Genomic DNA, 20,186 nt, shown 5'->3' with positions numbered 1-20,186 from the left:
TTAATAAGCGAGCGTGTGCTACCCTCCGAGGGGGCATATAAATATATTCGGTTGTAGAGCGAACGAGACGTACGCAGGGAAAGTGGGGTGAGGAGGATTTCGGTGAAAAGGAGCGGGAGGTGGGTGGGGTTAACAACGAGAGGCAAAACATGTTGCGGCACGAGCTGCCTCGAGAGCTCCGCAAAATTAGCTTTATTATAACCTGGGGGCCATCCATACACGCCTAACAGCGCGCCAACATTTGCCGGCCAATAAGCCCAATGCTAACAAAACATTTTCTCCACTCGTCGCGCACTCTCGAATTTGTCCTCAACAACCTCCGGAATTAAGGGCTGCGTGGGAGAATCCTACCGAGTGTTCGGGCTGACCAAAATTCGCCACATATATCATTCAGCAGCGTACGCGGTTCCTATAAATGAAAACTTTAGCTATACGACAAGAGCTCCGCGCAATGACGATCGAGGAAGTTGGAAAAAGCTGATATGCCAGGACTTAATCGACTTGACCAACTTTGCCAATTTATAATGGACGAGCGTGCGAAAAACGATTGTTTCGCGGTCGAGCCGGAGACACGTACGTATATATATATCCATGGCTTAGACCGGTTTCCGTGCACGTATATATAGGTATATATATATATATATATATATATATATAGTATCCGTGGGATTTTAGGGAGAGAAAGGGAAGGACCTTGAATGGCGAAGAAACTTTTGGCGACAGAACGATTAGGCTTGGATTAGTTGCGCAGTCGAGATCGATTATGCGATCCTGCGGATAACATTGGCCTGATTTATTCCCCTAATGGGCGTTCGCGCATTCATTTCGAGGCGTACGAGGCAATTCCACGGGGTTTCGTCGGTGGCGGTGGCCGCGCTGCCGCTGACAGGAAAACTCTCGCTGGGTGATTCAGCGTTCGGTTCGGCGACGCCTCCCAACGACCACTATCATTATGCCTACCTAGCCTCCCGCAACCCACGCCACTTCCATCGCTCGCGCTATCCTTCACAATCGTAATCCAAAGGCTTTGGCCAAAAGCAATCGCAAGAATTCCACTCGTTATAGCTTCTCCTTATTGCCATCCATATCCCTCCACTAATACAATTATAGTCCGTAATCGTCGAGATTATTATGGAATAACTTGGTTCAGTCTCTTCTGCTACGTTTAATAAATCCTCGTGCATCATATCATCCATTAAACTATTACAAATTACTCGATTAAAGAAAAAGAAACAAATGAATATTGCGTAGGCTGAAAAGCTCAAGAAAAAACAATGGGAATTGCAAATAAAACAAATTAAAGTTCTTACTAGAGAAGAAAAAAGATTATTACACGAGCGGAGTTACAAATTAACGTCCGATTGATAAAAGAGGGTCCCGTGGGAGCACCTGGAACCTCAAAGACTTTCGAAAAGTGGATAGCAGAACGAGCTCGTACAAAAATGGAGCTGTGTAGTCGTAACGAGAACAGAGCTTGTACATTTATTAGACATCGGCTATAACTCATTATAAGCAATAATTTAACGCGGCTGACAAGTGGTTTCCCGGGAGTCGGGACACGAGCCGATTAATTTTTTTATCGAAAGGCAAATAATCACGGCTGTCGAGATTTCGTTGGGTCGTAATTCGACAAGCTATCGGAGGACAGGGACTACTACATGCTGGAAGAGAAATTAGCGCGCGCGCGCGAGAGAGAGAGAGAGAGAGAGAGAGAGAGAGAGAGAGAGAGAGAGAGAGAGAGTACCGGCGGCGATTATTAGGTGGGCCATCGTGGTATAGAGAGTGATTCATAACCGGCGGCCCGTATTTTCGCGGGCGGCACACGTCGAATTTGCTCCGGATGGGGAACATGGAGAATCGACGCTCGCACGGTTAGTCTATCCCCCTCTCCTCTCGCTCCATCTCTATCACTGCACAACCCGCGTGCGATGACAGGATTATATTCGTAGGTACCTAGCTTGTTCCTGGGGTGTACCTCGACTCCGCAATACGCGTAGCGCGATCATATTCCCGTCGGCTAATAATTTACCGCGCGGTACTCGGCAGCAGTGCAATTTCGGTATTGCTGTCGTTGGTCGATTGGTCTGCCGACGATGTCATAGTTTCCGTCCTCTTCAGAAACATGTAACGATCATCGAGCAGCCTCGAGCACCCTCGAAAAACCGATATCTTCGCGCGAGACTATTGCAGCGCGAGAGCGAGACTAAAAATGCACTTGTTTCGCGATTATCGACAAAAAGGAGAATTCATTGTCGTCTAACGGAAAGCGTGCGATTTCATTGATCCGATATGCGGCGAAGCGCTTAATTATAATGGAATATGGAATGCAATTAAGACCGTTCTCCGATTATGATGTACTTAACTTGTCTAGACAAGTTTTTGATTCGCGTTTATTAGAACGGCGCCGTTGAGAGAGGGTTGACGCTATCAATAATTGTTTGGCTCGACAAGAGTCCACATTATTCAGTAGGAGCGAGCTCATCTCCGAGCGGAGCGCGGAATTTCCAAGAGTCGATCTATACAGGTATCCGTGTCCATACGGTGGATGCGACAAATTTAGAAAGGAAAATGGGAGATGCGGCGTTTACCGGAGGAATCGAGTCGAGTTATCCCCGTTATTGGCGTAGGAGAGAAGAAAGATATATCGTCATGCGCTGGGAGTGAAGCGGTCCGCGAGAGGTCTCTGCGCTCAGCCTGGTCTCCTAACGAGTTTATCGCATCCTCTTTAACGTTATTAACACGGGCTAACGAACTGGAAGTGCCGAGTCAGAGCGGGTCCTGCGTGAAGGAGGGCAATGTCAGGTCGTGCCTTGGTGTGCGTGCGTGCGTGCGGCCAGGCAACGAGGCAGACAGGTAGAGAGAGAGAGAGAGAGAGAGAGAGAGAGAGAGAGAGAGAGAGAGAGAGAGAGAGAGAAGAGAGGGGGGGCAGGGAAACAGGGAGAGATGCGTGTTTAAAGTCGGATAAAGGTACCAAGGTATAGGGACAGCAAGCCTGTCTGTGCGACCCTGATACCCCGCTCACTGGACTAATTCCGAGGTGTAATCAGCGGGTACCATCTCAATGGATTAGCATATAGATAGCGAAGTGGGCTGACCGTATATATATATATATATACATACTATATATGTATACGCGCCTAGACCACGTTGCCGTCGCGCGGCCATGTCCGTTTTGGTCCCGTGTCCCCGGATCTAAGGGGGTCAGGTGCTTGCTACGTTGCTTGCTTCGGAAACACACAGAGAACATTGCAGGGATTCGACGCTACCCTCGATTAGCTTATTCAGCCAGGAAATGTTCGTCAGATCATCCGGATAGAGGCATTAAGCTTTAACGAACGTCACAATAAACGACCCGAAAATCCCACTTATTATACGCTGGTCATAGTCCGAATTCGCGTTTAAGCGCCGTCCCAATGTAATTGGTCATATATTTGAAGAACAGTTTAATAATGAAGTCCATAGGAAAGTAATCTCATTATTTGGTTCTATAACTGCGCGGAACGCTTCGGTGTAACAGTAACACGGGAGTCTAGTGCATAATTTACATATGACAGTTGATGTATGAGGTAATTTTTAGAAATTCATTGAGTGGCAATGAGGAGGAGTGACCGTGAAAAATCGATTATGTTGAATTTTCTGTGATTCGGGGGTTTGACGCTGGGAGACTTCCGTGCTGGTGCGGGAGATCATTTTGGTGAGATTAGGGCGTATCGAGGCATCATCGGCACTGATGGATTCAGTCAAGGGCGTAGAACGCCGTTCGAGGACGAGAGTTTTGCTCGAGTTGATTCGGTCGCGAGGTAATTTGTGCTCACAGCGGGGCTGAGCAAACACGCGCGACGGGGGTGCCTCGAAAAATTAAATAACTCGATGACTGGTCACATTCTCCAGTGCGCAAGCTACGCACATTTTTTTAACCACGCACTCTTCTCTCAACCACATTCGTCAGTCAAAGTAAGTTTCTAGCTCCTCTAATTTATTCCTATCGATAGTTCTCTCATTGATCGACGTCCTCTCTCTCTCTCTCCCTCTCTCTCTCGATAAAAGAATCCCCGTGCAATAATAAAGTTTGTTATCAGTTCATCTCCACGGTGCATCGTAATACTTCTCCATTTAGTTTGCCCTGGAAAGAATTGATATCCGATATTCCTCCTTTAATTCATTCAACATTCGTCGGTATATTATAATTCTTCCTCCCCGTTGGCTCATTCCTTCTTCCGCACCTATCGTTCGGACAGATGTGGCCAGGACGAATGGTCCGACATCCCGGAGGAACTCCACGGGCACTCTTCGAGCTCCAGACAGCCCTAGGAAAGGGTCCAGAGGCCCGAGCGCCGGCCTCCCGTGGACTTATGAATACAAATAGCCGCTCACTGCGCGACTCAGATCTCTGATAAGAGGTTAACCCTCTTGGTTTAACGTCGCACCGTGCCGCGCACCTATATATATACGAGTACTGGCCACAACCCACGGACGTTCGACCATTTAACGAAAGATCATCCGTTCGGTATTTAAGGAATGCAAATTCGGCGAAACGCTCCTGAAAAGCACCAATAAAAACCAGGTGCTCGCGACTCTGCAGAGTCACCTGTGCGCCAAACATATATTCGGTTACGTGTTCGTACTGACGCAATGATGTTAATATGAGAATCTGTAACTATATATAGTATCTATCGGTAAATTTGTTATCAGAGGACGTTCTCGGCATGTCTACTGAAAGTGTGCAGGATATTCCCTGAGCAGTCTAAGGATGTCCCGAAGATATTTGTGCTATTGGAGTATGACAATGATGTGTGATAAAGACTCACATCGGACCCATTACTTCATCCACTACAGATCAAAATGGTTGTAAAATTCTATATGAATAGCGTTAGACGAATAAAGCATGCAGTTGCCCAAAAGAAGACTCTCTATTTGTATTTCGAGCGGGATCAGCTTCTACAATGCCGATGACAAATCACCAAGAGTCATTCCTTTAGTGCTGCCTGCTGCTAGAATTCGCGTTGCACACAAAAGAAACACAATGACTCGATCAAGCATCCCTTGGGCCCATGCGGCCGATCAGTTCGAAGATATCCACGCTCCCGCCGTGCATTTCACGATTGGAGACACTATCTACATTCATCTGCAGCTAATGTCGTGTAAGAACGTCCAAAGATACGCCCCCTTTGTCTATTGACAGCCATTTGTCGATACACTCATCCTCGTGATTTGCTTTAACCATTTTTATAAATTTATATTACACGTCCTTCGCATCGATTTGATAACGCTGATAACGTTTTTATAACCAATAAGTCGGTTGATCCCGTAAAAAAGTGGATGAAGAAAAAATGGGTATATTTCAACGAGAGAAGTCTTGGCTCGGAGAGACTCGCCGCTGCTCATTCTGATTTGCATTAAAAATTTGCATACATTCCTGGCGACTTCTTGACGAATGATCGTCGCCGTGCATGATTTCCGAGCGATACCAAAAGTTAAGATCCCACAAACGGACCACCAAGAACGATACGACCAGGAAGGGTGGAGTCCTTCACTTTCGTACGACAGTCACAATCGTTCAGACTCTCGTATAAATCATACACTGTTACGCGTACAACCAATCTTCGCATAACGACTGATGTAATGACGGCTATTTAAAGCTTGAATGAAAAAAGCGACGGGTCCATTTATCCATCTAAACAATATAGCATACGGTAGCGGAATAAGCAACGGGAGACAAATTCATTCATAAAAATGATTCATTTGAAAGGAATAAAATGCGTAAAAGAAAAGCGGTCATTCCGAGAGTCGCACAGCCATGGAGCAACAATTGAAGCTATGGTCAAGTGGACCATTAACGTGGAAACAAATTTTATGTACATGCATAAACGGTACCAATTTAAATGATAATACGGAGTACGTATGTCTTCGAGATTAACTCGTAATGGCTCGGAATAAACGTCGGCAGACCTGTTAGGCGTATCTAACGCTGCTACATGGAAACAGTGGGTGCTAACTGCTGCTGTAGACAAGCTTGTTTATATTGGTCCGCCATGTACCACTAAACCTATGTGTAAATTTGATACACATCTGACGACGTCAAGAAAATTGGACCAAGCCTCATCAACCTATTCGGACAGCTTGCTATGACTAAATCATATACGTCCCGATAAATTATTTATCGTACACGGTCCTACGTTAACTCTTAGATACCATCGGATCTCTGATTCAATTTTATCAATTGCCACTAGATTATTCCAGCGCGATTGGAGAAATGCTATTTCAATTCCCGTTGACAAATTGCTTCGTTCCATCTGAAATATTGTTCGGGTAACTATGGAAGCCTTAATCGTAGTTTCGTAAGTGCTTTTTTGGGTCCGTATATAGAAGAGAGAAATAACGAACGGACGATGAGGCTTTCGCAGCAGCGTCTCTATATATACTATACGCGCGTATCGAGTGACCGGCTGTTTTCCCTTGGCCTCTCCTCGTGAGAACACGATGAAAGCGTGATATCGTTGTAAAAAGCTTAATGACCGGCAGAGTATACAACGTAGCAAAGCGCGTCTATAAATTTTCCTAGATAATGAGTGTACGCTCCCTTATCTCGGGGCTTTCTTAACAGCGAGAATTTGCCTAATTAAAGCAACAAGATGTAAACGATTTTATTATCAGAATTAGCTGCTATCTGTTCATCTAACATAAGTCAAGTGAGCTGATGAATTCCGCGTTGCTGATCCGTGCGTCCCGTTTAACCGTACGGCGATGTAAAATTTGCGAAACGTCTCTGTCGACTGCTCGAATTTCGTAACGAGATTCTGATTGATGCACGAAATATTTTCTGAGCAAACAATGATATACGCGGCATGGTTCCGCTGTCGAGCACGCAAAACGGTCGGGAATCCTTGATGAACGGGACCCGAGATGTAAATTGAAAGATAAGCTGCTTCTTTAAAAGAAGGTGGGTCATTAGGGAGGAGGGAGAGCGAGGGTACTGATGGATCGCATCGAAACACTTTCGATTTGTAAGTGGCCTTTGTGCCAAGTAATCCGTCACGCTAGTTAGGGGCGGAGATTAAGTAGGAGAATGGATCGTTTTACGAGATTTAATACGAATAACCTACTCCGCTCATTCTTTTTTACCAACAAATTTACGCACTTTGCCCGTGTAAATGATTTTTCGCTACGCCCTGCAAGTACGAGCCGCTCAAAACCGCTAATGGCCCAGGTGCTTCTGTCAAGCGCTTAATGAGCCTCGCGCTGCATTGTTGATTAATGATCGACATATTTCTTGACTAAACAATGATTAACCAGCGCGATCGCATCGAAGCAAAAAATGATATACCACTCGAGCGATCGAAAGATTCAAATTAAAAGATAAAATTGTCGCGATGAGAATTTCTTCGTTAAAACGAAGAAAGGGAGGAGGGAGCGAACGTCGTATACAGGAATATGATTCATTGCGGGAGATTCCTTTTGATTCCCGAAAGCGAAGTATTGAACACGATAAGGAAAAAAAGATATCTGCGGAAGATCGATATAAGAGGAGTGGTTTTTTGGAGAACCGCGTTGGAGGTTCGGTCGAAGGTCGAGAAGGCTTCGGGAAGTAAACTGTATGAGGTAAGTTTGCCCGGGGAGGTGTCTTGTCGAGGTTGTCGCGGATGGGATCATGCAAGCTGTGCCCCAGTCCGCCCCGTGGAGGAACCTCTTTGCATATACATTCTGTAAGATTACTTTGTGCGGTTTACACCCTGTGGCCCGGGCGTCTCGGTGCGTCTCAGCCGGTGGTGAACCCTTGACGAGCAGCTCGCTCACTTTGCACAAGGAGCAAACTACCCTCCAAGTTTCTCAGCCAAGGTCCCTAATGTATGCGCAACTATACAGGCGAATCCCAAGTTCGGCATGGTCGTGTAAGGCTCCTTTACGATGAGTCCTATCTTCCCTCCTTGCCTTCCCGGTCTCGCTCCCCCTCTCGCATGCAGCCAACGAGATCCTCTTGCTCCATCCAATAGGTTCCAGCTTGGCGAAGAGACGCTGTCGACAAGACGCGTTGCGCCGTAAGATGAGTACACGCGTGATCCTAATTAGAACGCGTCCTCGAGGTGCCCAAGTAAAAGCGAGCTTCTTGTTAGGCTCCTTGCGAGGACCCCTCGGCAGTTATGCCCTCGTGTGTATACATAAAGTAAGTGCTCTCCTGCAGTTTTCGACAACTTACAAACCTTGCTTTCCTCCATCACTCCTCAGCTATGGAACTGCTGCTTCATTTTTCGACAATCGTTCTCGAGTACAATAATCGTCGATCGAATGTTTACATTTATTCGACAGCTAATACATATATATATATATATATTAACTATAAAGGTTCGATAAAAAATAATTTAAACTATTATATACTAGGAATTTCGTTGAAACTACAAAGGCCAATTGCTCAAAGGTTAACAGTACACCTCGAACACTGTCTTTGTTGGCTTCCTCCTCCTGTTCCCGCTCTAATTATAGACTAAGTACAATTAAGCAATGTGAATCCTTGTTTTCCTTGTATGAATAATTCATAGTATGAATAATTCCTATTTAATTAGGTCGGATAAGAGCCCTTAAAAGTATGGAAAATCACTCTGAAACGTGTTTTCTTGAAAAGAACACGATGTACGTTTATCAATATGGTTTCTCTGCATGATAGTGAATGGAACAAGCTTTGGAATACAATATAGAGGAATAATGGGTATATATATATATATATATAGAGGAAATTATTGATGGTGGTAGTTTGGTCTTTCGTAGTCTAGCGTCAAGACGTAATGTATTCAAGCGGGCTTAGTTGGTGGAAGCTCGAGCGAAGCGCGTTTCGAGCGTATTCCTTCCTTGCCACCCGCACTTTCCCCGCATTTCCATAAAACGAAAAGATGTGGCAAAGTGCCGAAATGCTTACAAACGATCGCATTAGATTTGTAACGGGGTTGTAATACGTTAGAGGTTATTACTGGTCGTGTTATCGACGCAGGTGGTGGTTCAGGGCGACAGAAGAAAACCCTATTGCGTAAAAATACCTGGGGGAAACACATTTGTGTCGGAACACCTGTCGTTGATCAGTGACCGTAAGGAAACCCTTGAAAAAATACATATCTAATATATAGACTAATTAGCAGATATCATCGAGATCCGTTAATGAAGACGTCATATATTCCGAGAAGGAAATGGCATAATTGCTTTTATTGCATTTTAATCATTCATAAATTCACGTCCGTTATCATTGCGCGAGGTTATTACACGACACACACTTACGTCATGTACGTCGGGTAAACGGTGGAATGTTCGTAAAGTGTGATATAAACCAAGATAGTCCATTGATGAGTAGAAATAAATTTTACAAGCGGCTGTGCAAGAGTCGAGACGCGGCTATCGGTATCCCAATTGACCCGTATAACGAATATTAGGATAAAAGTTCGGCGGAAAATTACGTAAAACGTGTTGATGCGGCAATTGGATGGCAAAGAGGGCGGCACGCGACACAGGGTTCGGCGAGTCGCTCATTAGGGATGCGAAGGGCGAAATGGCGAGGCCACGTAGCATGATAATTATTATAAAGAAAGAGTGAGCAAAGCGATGATGGTGGTGGTGGTGGTGGTGGTAGTGGGCCTTCCCGGAGGCAACCGAGAGATTACGGGATGTCCGGAGGCGAGAGAATTCCCTCCGTGCAATCCAAAACCCTTTCCACGCTAAAGGCCAATAAAAATTAACGGCCCGCCTGTCCGAATTCGTACATAAAAGGCGCACCGCCGAGAGAACGCGGCACTTTCTGAATAATACATAATTATCACGGCCTTCCTATCGTCTATTCTCTCTACCGGTAAACGCTTTTTTCTTATATGTTAATAAAACCGTTGCGAGCCATCTATAAAATTATTAAAACTCCTATACAGAGTCCACTCGTGCTGGTTGGAAGTTTCGAAAAGAAGCGAGCGTCGATCCATTCGGGGGAACGAAATCGCTGAGAGGAAGACATCAAGCAGTCTTCGTGTACGCGCTCGGAGCGCAACGGTGTGGTTCTTCCGCTTCTTTACAGCGGGATCCTCGGCAGGTTCGGCGTCTTTAAGCGTTCGGAACGATAAACATATCGAAATTATGACGAAGGTCGGCGGCAGTACTCGGGCGGTGTTGGTGAAAGCTTTGCAAGCTATAGCGGAAAGGAACCCCCGTGTCCTCTTGCTGCTGCTGCTGCTGCTGCGCGCACACACAGCCTCCTCTACCACTTTTAATTTTCAGCCGAGGCTAATTATGATTTACGGCAACATCGGCGCAACATCCTGATCGCTACGCGAGATACCGCCCGCAGGATATTCAAATGCGATGAATATTGCTCGCCGCGATAAACGGCTCACGAACGTTCAGAGGAATCGTCGAAGGAAGGAAATATGCGCGCGCGCCTATGCGAGGAGAAAGAGGGAAGGGCCATTGGCCAACTTTGCGCGCCGCGTGTAACTCAGCCAGCAAAGGATACTCGAATAAGGGATTTCATTCCTTACTAGCAGTTTACTCGGTATGCCCGTATGCAAGATTAACAGCCAACCTTTACGCATTGTATCCTATCTGCTCGCTCAACCTTTTATTTGTTTACCTTTACGATTGTGTGTGTGTGTGTGCAATTCTGCGAAGCATTGTTCATTTTTCAAAGTGCACCGATCACTTTATTCTTATCCAAGTTTACCACGTTTCTGTCGAAATACAATACACTTGGCTGATACAAAGGTTATTAGTCCTCTTGCCAACTGCTCGAATCTAATATATTCTAACGAACCGAACGACCCCGGAATCGTGCCTTGCTACAGATAGCGTGAGAAACTCGTGGACTGTGCGTTTAAAAATTGCTCAGATTTTCTTTACCTTCTCTGCTCGTTTCTTCACGGGAGTGGTGTTTCCCGTTGGTTTATTGGGAAGATCAGTCTCACTAGCCATTCGATTGAAGCGCTGCATTCTTTCGCGAAAACTCAAGTGTTCAGTTGACCCTGGATTCGATGGCGTTGCCTCGTCCTCCTGGAAAAATCAAAACAGTTTGAATATTTTACTTGTTTACTTTGGATTTGGTTTTTTTTTTTTTTTTTTTTTTTTTAATAAGATTCTTTAAGAATTTCGATCTTTAGAGAGAGACGCAAAGTACACATACCTTGATGACATTTTCCGTTCCTCCTTTATTGCGATCGACATTCTCTTTGTTCTCGACCTTGAGCTTATCCTGACTTTTGCGACGAGGAGGTACAGGTGGCGAGAATGACAGGGATTCTTCCTCGGGTGTGCTACTGCAGCTAGTTCTTCCTTTTTCAACCAATGGTCTCTTCCCTTCTTGAGCCGTGCATCGTTCGTCAATTTGTTGTTGTTCGATTGGAGTATTTGGTACGGGACTGAGAGGTGCGGGTGGAGGAGGCCTATAAGGCGGAGGTTCGCGAAGTGGAGAAACTGGCGTAATCGATTCAGGAGAGGAAAAAGGTGAGACGACCAGCTGTGGAGACGAGAGATCCAGTGATGCTTCCCGATATTTTCTCTTCAAGACTAGAAACTTTTCTCCCTAAGAAAGTACAATAATATTTGGTAAACGAGATTTTCGGATACGTACACCGAGACATTTTTTCTCAGCGTGAATAATATTCAAACTGTCGATTTCTTCACTTTAATAATTGTAATTTTTATTTAATCTTAGAATCCCTATTTGGTTTTCAAAAAAATTTTAATTTAAAATAATTAAATTTGGAAGTTTCTTGAAAAAAATTTGAAATGTTCCTTTTCCGCGCCACGAGGTTACAGCCGGCAACGTTGCACGGCGCGCAACAAGTCGCTACTCGTTTACTGTCAAGAAAGGAAAACATCGAGACTGTGACCTACCTCCTCATTTTTTATTGTTGCTAGAATGTTCACGTATTCCTTGAAGCGATTCCTGGCTTCCACTGTAAATCAAAACAATTCACTAAACTCTATCCGTTTGTTGTTTTTCATTATAACAATAACATTCGTCGAAGGAATGCAAGCATGGTTCTATTGAGCATGTCAGATGTGCTAGGTTACAGCTACACGACTAGCTTCGCAACGCTGATGGTCTTGAAGGAAACGAGTCTTACCTCTGGTCACAGGATCCGTGAGGAATCCTTTAAAATACTTCACCAAGTCGTGATTACGCACTGTGCCACCATTCTCCAGCATATATTTACGTATTTCTTCGATAGACAGTTCACTGGGCGTCGCCATCTTTCCTGTACTAATCGATACGCCAGCGACTCCAGCGGCGGTCGACAAACCAACGACTCCCGTGGTAAAGAAATTTCCTTTCTCCACAGCAAGCAGCTATTTGTACGGTCTTCCCGATACATCGTAACACATAATAGTGTACTACACATACGCACACAGGCTCACGAGTTATCGGACTCGCGGTATTCCGTTCACGTTCAGATTCAATCGAGCCGATTGTTCTGCATTTAAAATAATCTCCATCGAAAAAATTAAACTCTTTCCCTCTCGTGAATAAAAAAAATTCCTTTTTGAATAATTGCTTTTTCTCCACTACTACAGATTTACGAAAAATTATTATTGCTCTTCTGTCGTCAAAATTAGATTGTCCAACTGCTTTATTGAAAGTTTGACAAAAAAGGATAATGCAATTTATAAGAGACTGGCAAGATATATCAAATATTAAAAAAAAAAAAAAAAAAAAAAACGAAAAAGAGCATACATGAGTTATTTAATACATATATACAACGTTCCAATAATCAATTTATCAGAAAATATATTGGCAGCTGGATTTATTGGAATTATTTTCAACGTCTCTATAAAAGTATGTATATACATTACATCGACTTATTCGCACACATAAATAATTTACAAAGCCTTTTCAATAAGCGATGTATATAAGGTCCAAATGGACTGGTGCGCAAATTGCATTACGAGCACGTGCATCAAAAATTGCATTTAAATCATTAATCTGCAGAAAAACATAGCTTATCCTATAAAAGTTTACTGTGAGATAAAGCTGTAAAGTAGATATTAATTATTGTATATATAAAAGTATGGTGGATCATAATAATACACGTTCGCCCGTGCGTTTATCATGCGTATTACAGAGATGGCAAGGATAGGGCGTTCTTAACGCTCATTACAATTGTTCGTAATTAAGAAAACGACCTAGCTAATCGTTGTCGGTATGCAGAAATACGCTCGAGATGCTAGAATAGGGTAAAAGTGGCGTAGATGCGTGCCGCACGCACATGAAACGTGCGTGTCTCGAGGCAGGAAGCTACGCGATGCCTTTGTAATTAAAGTCCTTTTATCGGTGATATTCTAATGAAGCGTCGAGTAATGATCGGGGCCCGCATCTCCGCTATAAAACCGACGCGCGAGAATCCTATTTCTCGACGCTCCACACTCGACTAACACATATGTACATATATAAACCGGCAGCCAAACCAAAATAAATGCGTTAAGCGAGTATAAAAATGCAAAGACGTGGAAGGGGGCCGTTAAAGTTGAAACGTACGCGCTATTGCACGCTACACACACACACACACACACACATATATATATATAAAAGTAACAGCGGCTTCAAGAGGTTTTTCGGCCATTTCAGCGGTTTCGCGCGAAACAGCGCGGACGGTTTGATGGTTGAGATTGGCCGTGCGGATTCCTGAGGGTAAAATGCGGGGTCGCCCGGGTTGAATCTCGCGCGCGGCACCAAGGTGCAGTAACGATATCATCTATTCGTGTTCCTCAGCGTTATGCTTATGCCAGCCGGTGCATACGAAAGCTCGGAGCGACGTAGCCGCGCTGCCGTTGGAGTTTGCAGTCGTCGCCGCTCTCGCCGCGGCACTCTGCCAGTCTGCCAAGGAGGCAACTCCCTCTGATGTACCGCGCGCGCGGGTCGACGTGTCGCGCGGTTCAGCAGACTCCAAAACCAGCTTCCTCTTTTCCCTCATCCGCCATTGCACTCGCCTTTTTCTGCACTCTCCGCGCTCGACTCGCCTCTAACGATCCTCAAAAACATGCGACTCTATATACGTGCAACGACCCTCCCTCGTCTGCTTCTTTTATTCCTGTCGGAATCACCGAAATTTACATCTCTTCCTGATTTTACGCAACCTCGAGTCTCAAAAGCGTTAGGAAATATAATTAAAATTTTATCAACCAGCAACGATGCTTTCTTCTTCGGTCTAACCTGCACGTACGGGGTTACGATGTTAATGAAAATAATATTGGGCAGCGATACGCTTGAGGAAACCGCGGACATATATAGGGCCTATCAAGCTGTTTCATCTATAAGGAAGGCGGCGCGCTACCCTTTTTACCAACGTCCTTTAAAAATACTATACATTGTATACAGGTGCATATTCATGCGTACTGAAAAAATGCCTTCGAAATTAAAGCGCGCCAAGTACTGCGATAAGTACCGTAATCGATTTCTACCGAAAAGGATCTTTTAAACCCGTCATTAGGGCCAAATTACCGTCGTCAAATGTCAGAGATAAGATTGATACATCTTTTAATTTTAAGCCAGTGTGAAATCGCTCTGCTTCGTTGTAGATTAAAGATTGTCGCTTAACGTTTTTAAAAAATCTTCAACTCTGCCCTGCGGTAACACGCTTGTTAATATATACAGGAGCAGGAAATGATCTGAAATGAGCTTATTTCTTCTAGTTTTTATCATTTTTCCAGAATTTTATTTTCTTAATTTTCATTCTTGAAGTATATTCCCATACGGTATTCCGTATCTCACTCGGTACCTTTTGTTCCTTCGCCTTGTACTTTTTTATTTCAACTTTCATTATCATCGCTACGAAGGCTCCGGGACAAGATTCGCAAAGTGGTCGAGCGTGCAGCACACAAAGTCGAGGATTTTACCAACGCTCGCCAGCAACATAAACGTATAGAGATCGATGGGGAACAAAGCTGCAGTCTGTAAGGTATACCCATTATTAATGATAATAATAATAAATACAAGCAAATTCATCGTTAAAAACGAAGCTCATTTATAGGATGGTTTTGTTAAAATATTATTACAATCCTACATACTTTTAATCGGATTTTCCGCTCCATTCACGTTCATTATACTCTGTTTCTACTTTTAGCGGTACGCAAAAATAGCCGCGCTAATTGGCTCATCTCTATTACATTCGAAAAGCATGGAGGGATACTGTCCCGCGTTCATTCAGCAATTCAAAAGGAATGCTTCAGGATCGATTGTTATATACTTTGGGAATTAGTACGATTGAAAATTGAATGTTAAATTACGATTTGACAGTAAAAGCTACATGTATCGTTTTATTCGCGTAGATATAGCATGACAGGTCATTCCCGAGTGTACTGATCCGATAATAGCGTCAGACGGAGAGTATCGAGCAGAATTTCAATTGGAAACCCACCCAGGACGAGGGACATGGCAGCGAGAGTACACAGTGGAAAAAAAAACACGACTAAAAACTTTTTCTAAATTACCTGAAAAAACGTTCTCCCTTCGCGCATATCGCGGTGGTTTGCAGTTTTTGCGATAATCTCCTCGTTATACTTGGTAATAATTATCCATTAACACATATACGGACAAAATGTAGTGCGCAATCTTATACTGTAAATCAAGCAGATGTCTGCAGGCCGGTATAATCAGAAATTGCAAAATAACACTAAATGCATCAGGAAAAAGTATAATACACCGAGCTATTTCGTGTGTTTTCCGCAGCAATCTTCCTTAAGTTTTATTCAGCTTAAGGGGTAGTAAACACGTATTAGGAAGATTCTGGGAAGCATAATTCATACTTCACACGATTTTCGCATATCTGGTAAGAATGGTAAGTGCAGGGAAAGAGCGTTAATGGACCGTGGCGCAGGGATTGCTGGTGCAAAACAGCTCGCACTCTCGCGAGGTTCTCCAAGGGTGCAGGACTCTCCTCCGTCCAGACTCCAGACTAGCTCCAGCGGGAGTCGATCGCTGCGAGCCGATCTGAAAAATCCATCAGATTCCCTCAGCGCGATATTTCCAACGAGAACGTTTCACTCGTATATCGCAAAAGGATTATCTCTATCAGCGTTGCTTTTCGAGGCTAAGAATGATAACGAGTGCCAGCGCGATATGGATTGTGCGTGGAAAACGAGTCGCCAAAACTGGGTCACTCGGAGAAAACTGCATCGGTCGGCGGCGCGTCGATCTCGCCACTCTTTTGTCTTTCAACAGGATTATTGGAACGAGTCGATCGTCCTTCTTGATAAGAGACAAGCGTTCGAAACGTATTGGTCCTTCGGGAGTCTCTTACGGACTGTATGCGTATACATAGAATAGATGATGCTTCGAGGGAGATAATTTACGATTGCACCTGGAAAGGACGCGCGAGGTATAGCATCAGGGAGCTAGCGGTCGGATGAGTTTTCAGGTTGAATGGTGTGGATGAAGAGAAAAACGTTTTCCCCTACCTCTCGGTTAAAGTGAAATCGCAATAATAATTACGCCGCGGTTGGCAGAGAAATCCCGCAATACGGTACGTGTCGATGAAAAGAGAGGGGGGGGGGGGGGGGGAGAGAGGAGGTTGGTACACCATACGAGCGTAGCAACGTATACACTTCGCACAGGTATTATATACGCAAGCTCTTTGTTGGAGGTGGGGTGTGCGGGTTATATTGGCGCCACCTCCTGCACGGTTAAGCGAACGACCAGGCTAGACTTACGCCTTGTGCGTCTCTCTCTCTCTCTCTCTATCGCGCGCGCAAAATCCCCTCTACACCCTCTACCGAGCCCCTCCACACACCCGCTCTCTCTCTCTCTCTCTCTCTCTCTCTCCCTCTGTAGCTTCGGCTACTCCGAATCGCTCCGGCTCCCTATAGCGTCCCTCTCCTGCTGCTGCCTGATGCTGCAACTCCGGCTCGCTCGGCTAACCCAACCTAACCCGCAGGCCAACTTCATTCCACGCCGACTGACCACCACCGACGGCCGCCGTCGTCCTCGACGCCGTCGTCGTCGCCGTCGCCACCGTCGGCACACAATCCGTTCCGTTCCTCTCTGTCGCAGAACGCCGCGCACGCGACTCCACGACGCACCGTATACCTTTCCCGCGCTCAATCTCGATCCCTTCAAACCACCACCCTTTTTTTTCATTCATCAAAACACGTATGTGCGTCCACAGCCGCGCGTCTCTCCTTCCTGTTTACCTTCGTAACTAATATCTCTTCGTCTATTTATATATCTGTCCTTCTCTCTTTTCATCCGACCGAGAATAGAGTGTGACTTTAGTGACTCGTGAACTTTTTCCATTGCGGAGCTCCTCTGGGAAAGGAGCTTCCTGCAATTTTTACATAATTAGCCATCATGGACATGTCCGAGGACTGTTGGGACCACGTGGGCCTCCTGCACGACGTATCGGCGGACCACCACCAGCCCCAACCTCCGCCTGATTTTCTCATTCACCAACAAGAGGTGAGTCGATCTTCTTTTTAATTTCTTATTGCCAAGATCTCGCGTTATTTTAAAATTTTATAATGCTTTATTGTGCGAGAGGTTTATTCGATGATCGTCGATACACATTCGGGATTTTTGTCGATTTATACTTCATCTTCCCTTTCTTATATGGTGAACAGGAAACATTTGTTAGGAATCGTAATGCTGAAGAACTCGTTCCTTTTAGTAACACACTGGTATTAGTCACGGGTGATAAGGACTTCTGTTTGAAAAGCGATTCCACGTGTCAGTATAACAAATCGCAATAAGAGCTTTCGCTGCGCCATTAAAACATTAATATGGCAAGTCCGAGTGATTCGATGTTAAGAAAAAGTTGGATAGTCAGGCGTGATGCTATTTGCAATGCTTGACTGCACACTTGCTCGGGGCGATTACTTTCCCAGAATAGCTTTTCGAGATTAGCCACTGCCACCTGACATGATTTTAATCAACTTTGATTCCTCAGGCATCCATCACGATTTAATTGACTCCTGGGGAATGTCCTTGCTAAAGGCCTAAAGGATTTAATTTTTTACCGAGAGTTACACTGAAAATTAACGCGACTATTCCCCTCGTTTGCTCATTAATATATCAAGATTTAAGGAGATAAAAATGATGCTTTGAAAAACGCTACTTGATCATTCACGCCCGATATGTGCTCCAGTCTCCCCCGCACACAAGCACGCGGTCTCGACGTTTATACACCAGTACTCTATCAATCATGAGACAACAATCATTCAATTAACACTTTCGAAAAGCTCTATGAAAATTTGTCAATAGCACTGATTGAGAATTTTTAAATTGCTAAAAGTGAAGCTTATATCGATCCTCGTTCAGGTTTTCATTTCATAATTTATGCAACACCACGGATATAATGAGATTGAAATAAACGTCAGCTTTACCCATGTTCCTATATTAGCTTAATTAAAACATTTCCCGAATCGGGTTAAAAATTACTCCACGCTTTTTTGCATATGAAAAGAAAATTAAGTGACAGAGTTGTCGTCGTTATGGCGAGATGATCGAAACCTTATTTCCACGTCGCGCAAAATTAAATTGCCATTAAAAAATATTGTTCGGACAAACGCGATCTTGTAAACAATGTGACTGCGTGTTTATCAGAATCTGATCGTGTCCGAAAATCCCAAAAGCACCTGCCACGACGGAATCTACGCTCGTTTCGATAAACTCGACAAGCTGTTAAGAATGAAAAAAAGCATCGGAGCACTAATCTCCTTATATCGCGACATATAATCGTTATGATAGCGATCTCTCATTTATAAAGCGCTATAATTGGAGAGGAATAAGTCAAAACTAGCATTCGGCAAAACAAACACACGGGAATTTCTAAGCTCCGGAAAGAAAGAGCCTCATCATCAATATTCCAGACAGCTGCGAATTTATTTCTGTTTGCACAAGCAATCGAGACAACAACGATCCTCTAATAACGGATCCATGTATCGTAGTTTCATCTCTCCATATAGGTAACGAAGGGTTCGCTTGTCATTAATGTTCAATCCTGCGCGGGATTCACGGTCGAAAAACAGGCTAAAGGGTGAGAAAAGAAGGAGAGAGAAGTGGGAGAAAGGGGAAAGGTTAGGAGGCTCGTTTCATTTCAATTTTATCGAACTTTCGTGTAACGAGCACACACACACACACACACACACACTCTCTCTCTCTCTCTTTTCAGTAGGTATAGTGGAGAGGAAGGGAGTAAGCGATAGAGAAGAAAGAAAATGCTCAGAGTGCGCGGAGAGTTTGGTTATTGTGGTCTGTAATCATTGAGGAAATTATAGGCATTTAGGCGAGCACGAATGAGCGGATAGAAGAGTTTAAGAAGAAGATATCGGTGGCATCGCGGTGCGTCAGGGGCGCGTGCACCCCTCCCCCCCCCCCCCCCCTTTACCTGCTCTCCATCCTCTCCTGCATGTTTTGCTCCTGCAGCTGCACCTGCGAGAGCCAGATTCAGACCCGATATAATAGTATATATATATATATATATGTATACGCTATATTTATTATATCCCTCTCCGCCCTCCTACGTGGCTGTGCACGCGTAAATTCCGCGAGACTGACCGATATATATCCATCCTTGATACATAATACAGTCGCAGGATGATGAAATAATGACGACACTTAGAAGCACTTATAGACGGGGCACGTAGCTCTCGCTATTGTCGTTCCTGGCCTTATTACCGCGTTAAACTGTACCTTGGAGAGGCGCGCGTGTCTACCGACCAAACTCCCGAGGCACTCTGTCTCGCACGACGCGATACACTCGCCGGCCAAATTTTCTTCCACCATGAAATACTCTGAGCTCGCGATGAATGGGCCAAAATATGAGAGATTCCCCAATGAGAATTAATAGATTCGCAGCTGTACGGAGCAAGTTCGTGTTGGAAAGTAGTTTTGGGAGTCCGGGCCAGGAGCTCACGTATGAGTTTCCCACGGCGCGAGCGCAGGCAGCGTTGAGGGTGGTGGCGGAGGGCAAGATGTGTGGGAATATGGGCCTTATTACTCGTGCGTAGTTTGCGTTGGCGCGCGATCCATCGAAGGAAGGATTTTCGTATTCCTCGCAGCAGGTTGACCGTTGGTGGCGATGCGAGTGTATCGCGAGGAGATCGTAGGTGGCAAAGGTGGGTCCAACGGTAGCTCGGTGGGCGCGGGCTAAACTCGATGGGACGCGACATTCCAGAGTGTCCGTTCAGGGCCCGTTCACACCGAAAGGGACACGCCGAGGTATAGCTCCGACCCG

At 44.8% G+C, this 20,186-nt stretch overlaps 1 protein-coding gene across 1 annotated transcript in view; it reads right to left on the bottom strand.

Annotated features, from left to right (window-relative positions):
• The window catches only part of sowah (sosondowah), a 90,327-nt gene extending 78,095 nt beyond the window's left edge, over positions 1-12,232 (bottom strand). The window contains exons 1-4 of the mRNA XM_066746157.1: positions 12,087-12,232; positions 11,854-11,915; positions 11,141-11,539; positions 10,861-11,010 (exon numbers count right to left, since the gene is read on the bottom strand). Coding sequence (XP_066602254.1) covers positions 10,861-11,010; positions 11,141-11,539; positions 11,854-11,915; positions 12,087-12,213 — 738 coding nt within the window. The 5' untranslated portion in view covers positions 12,214-12,232. The remainder of the gene's footprint in view (positions 1-10,860; positions 11,011-11,140; positions 11,540-11,853; positions 11,916-12,086) is intronic.
• Between the last annotated feature and the right edge of the window lie 7,954 nt (positions 12,233-20,186).

The sequence above is a fragment of the Prorops nasuta genome, unplaced genomic scaffold (genome assembly GCF_024137725.1).
Source record: "Prorops nasuta isolate Cenicafe-Biocafe unplaced genomic scaffold, Cenicafe_Pnas_1.2 PNAS00003, whole genome shotgun sequence".
NCBI lineage: Eukaryota > Metazoa > Arthropoda > Insecta > Hymenoptera > Bethylidae > Prorops > Prorops nasuta.
The sequence above is the reverse complement of the archived record's forward strand: the minus strand, read 5'-3'. Positions and strand labels throughout refer to the sequence as shown.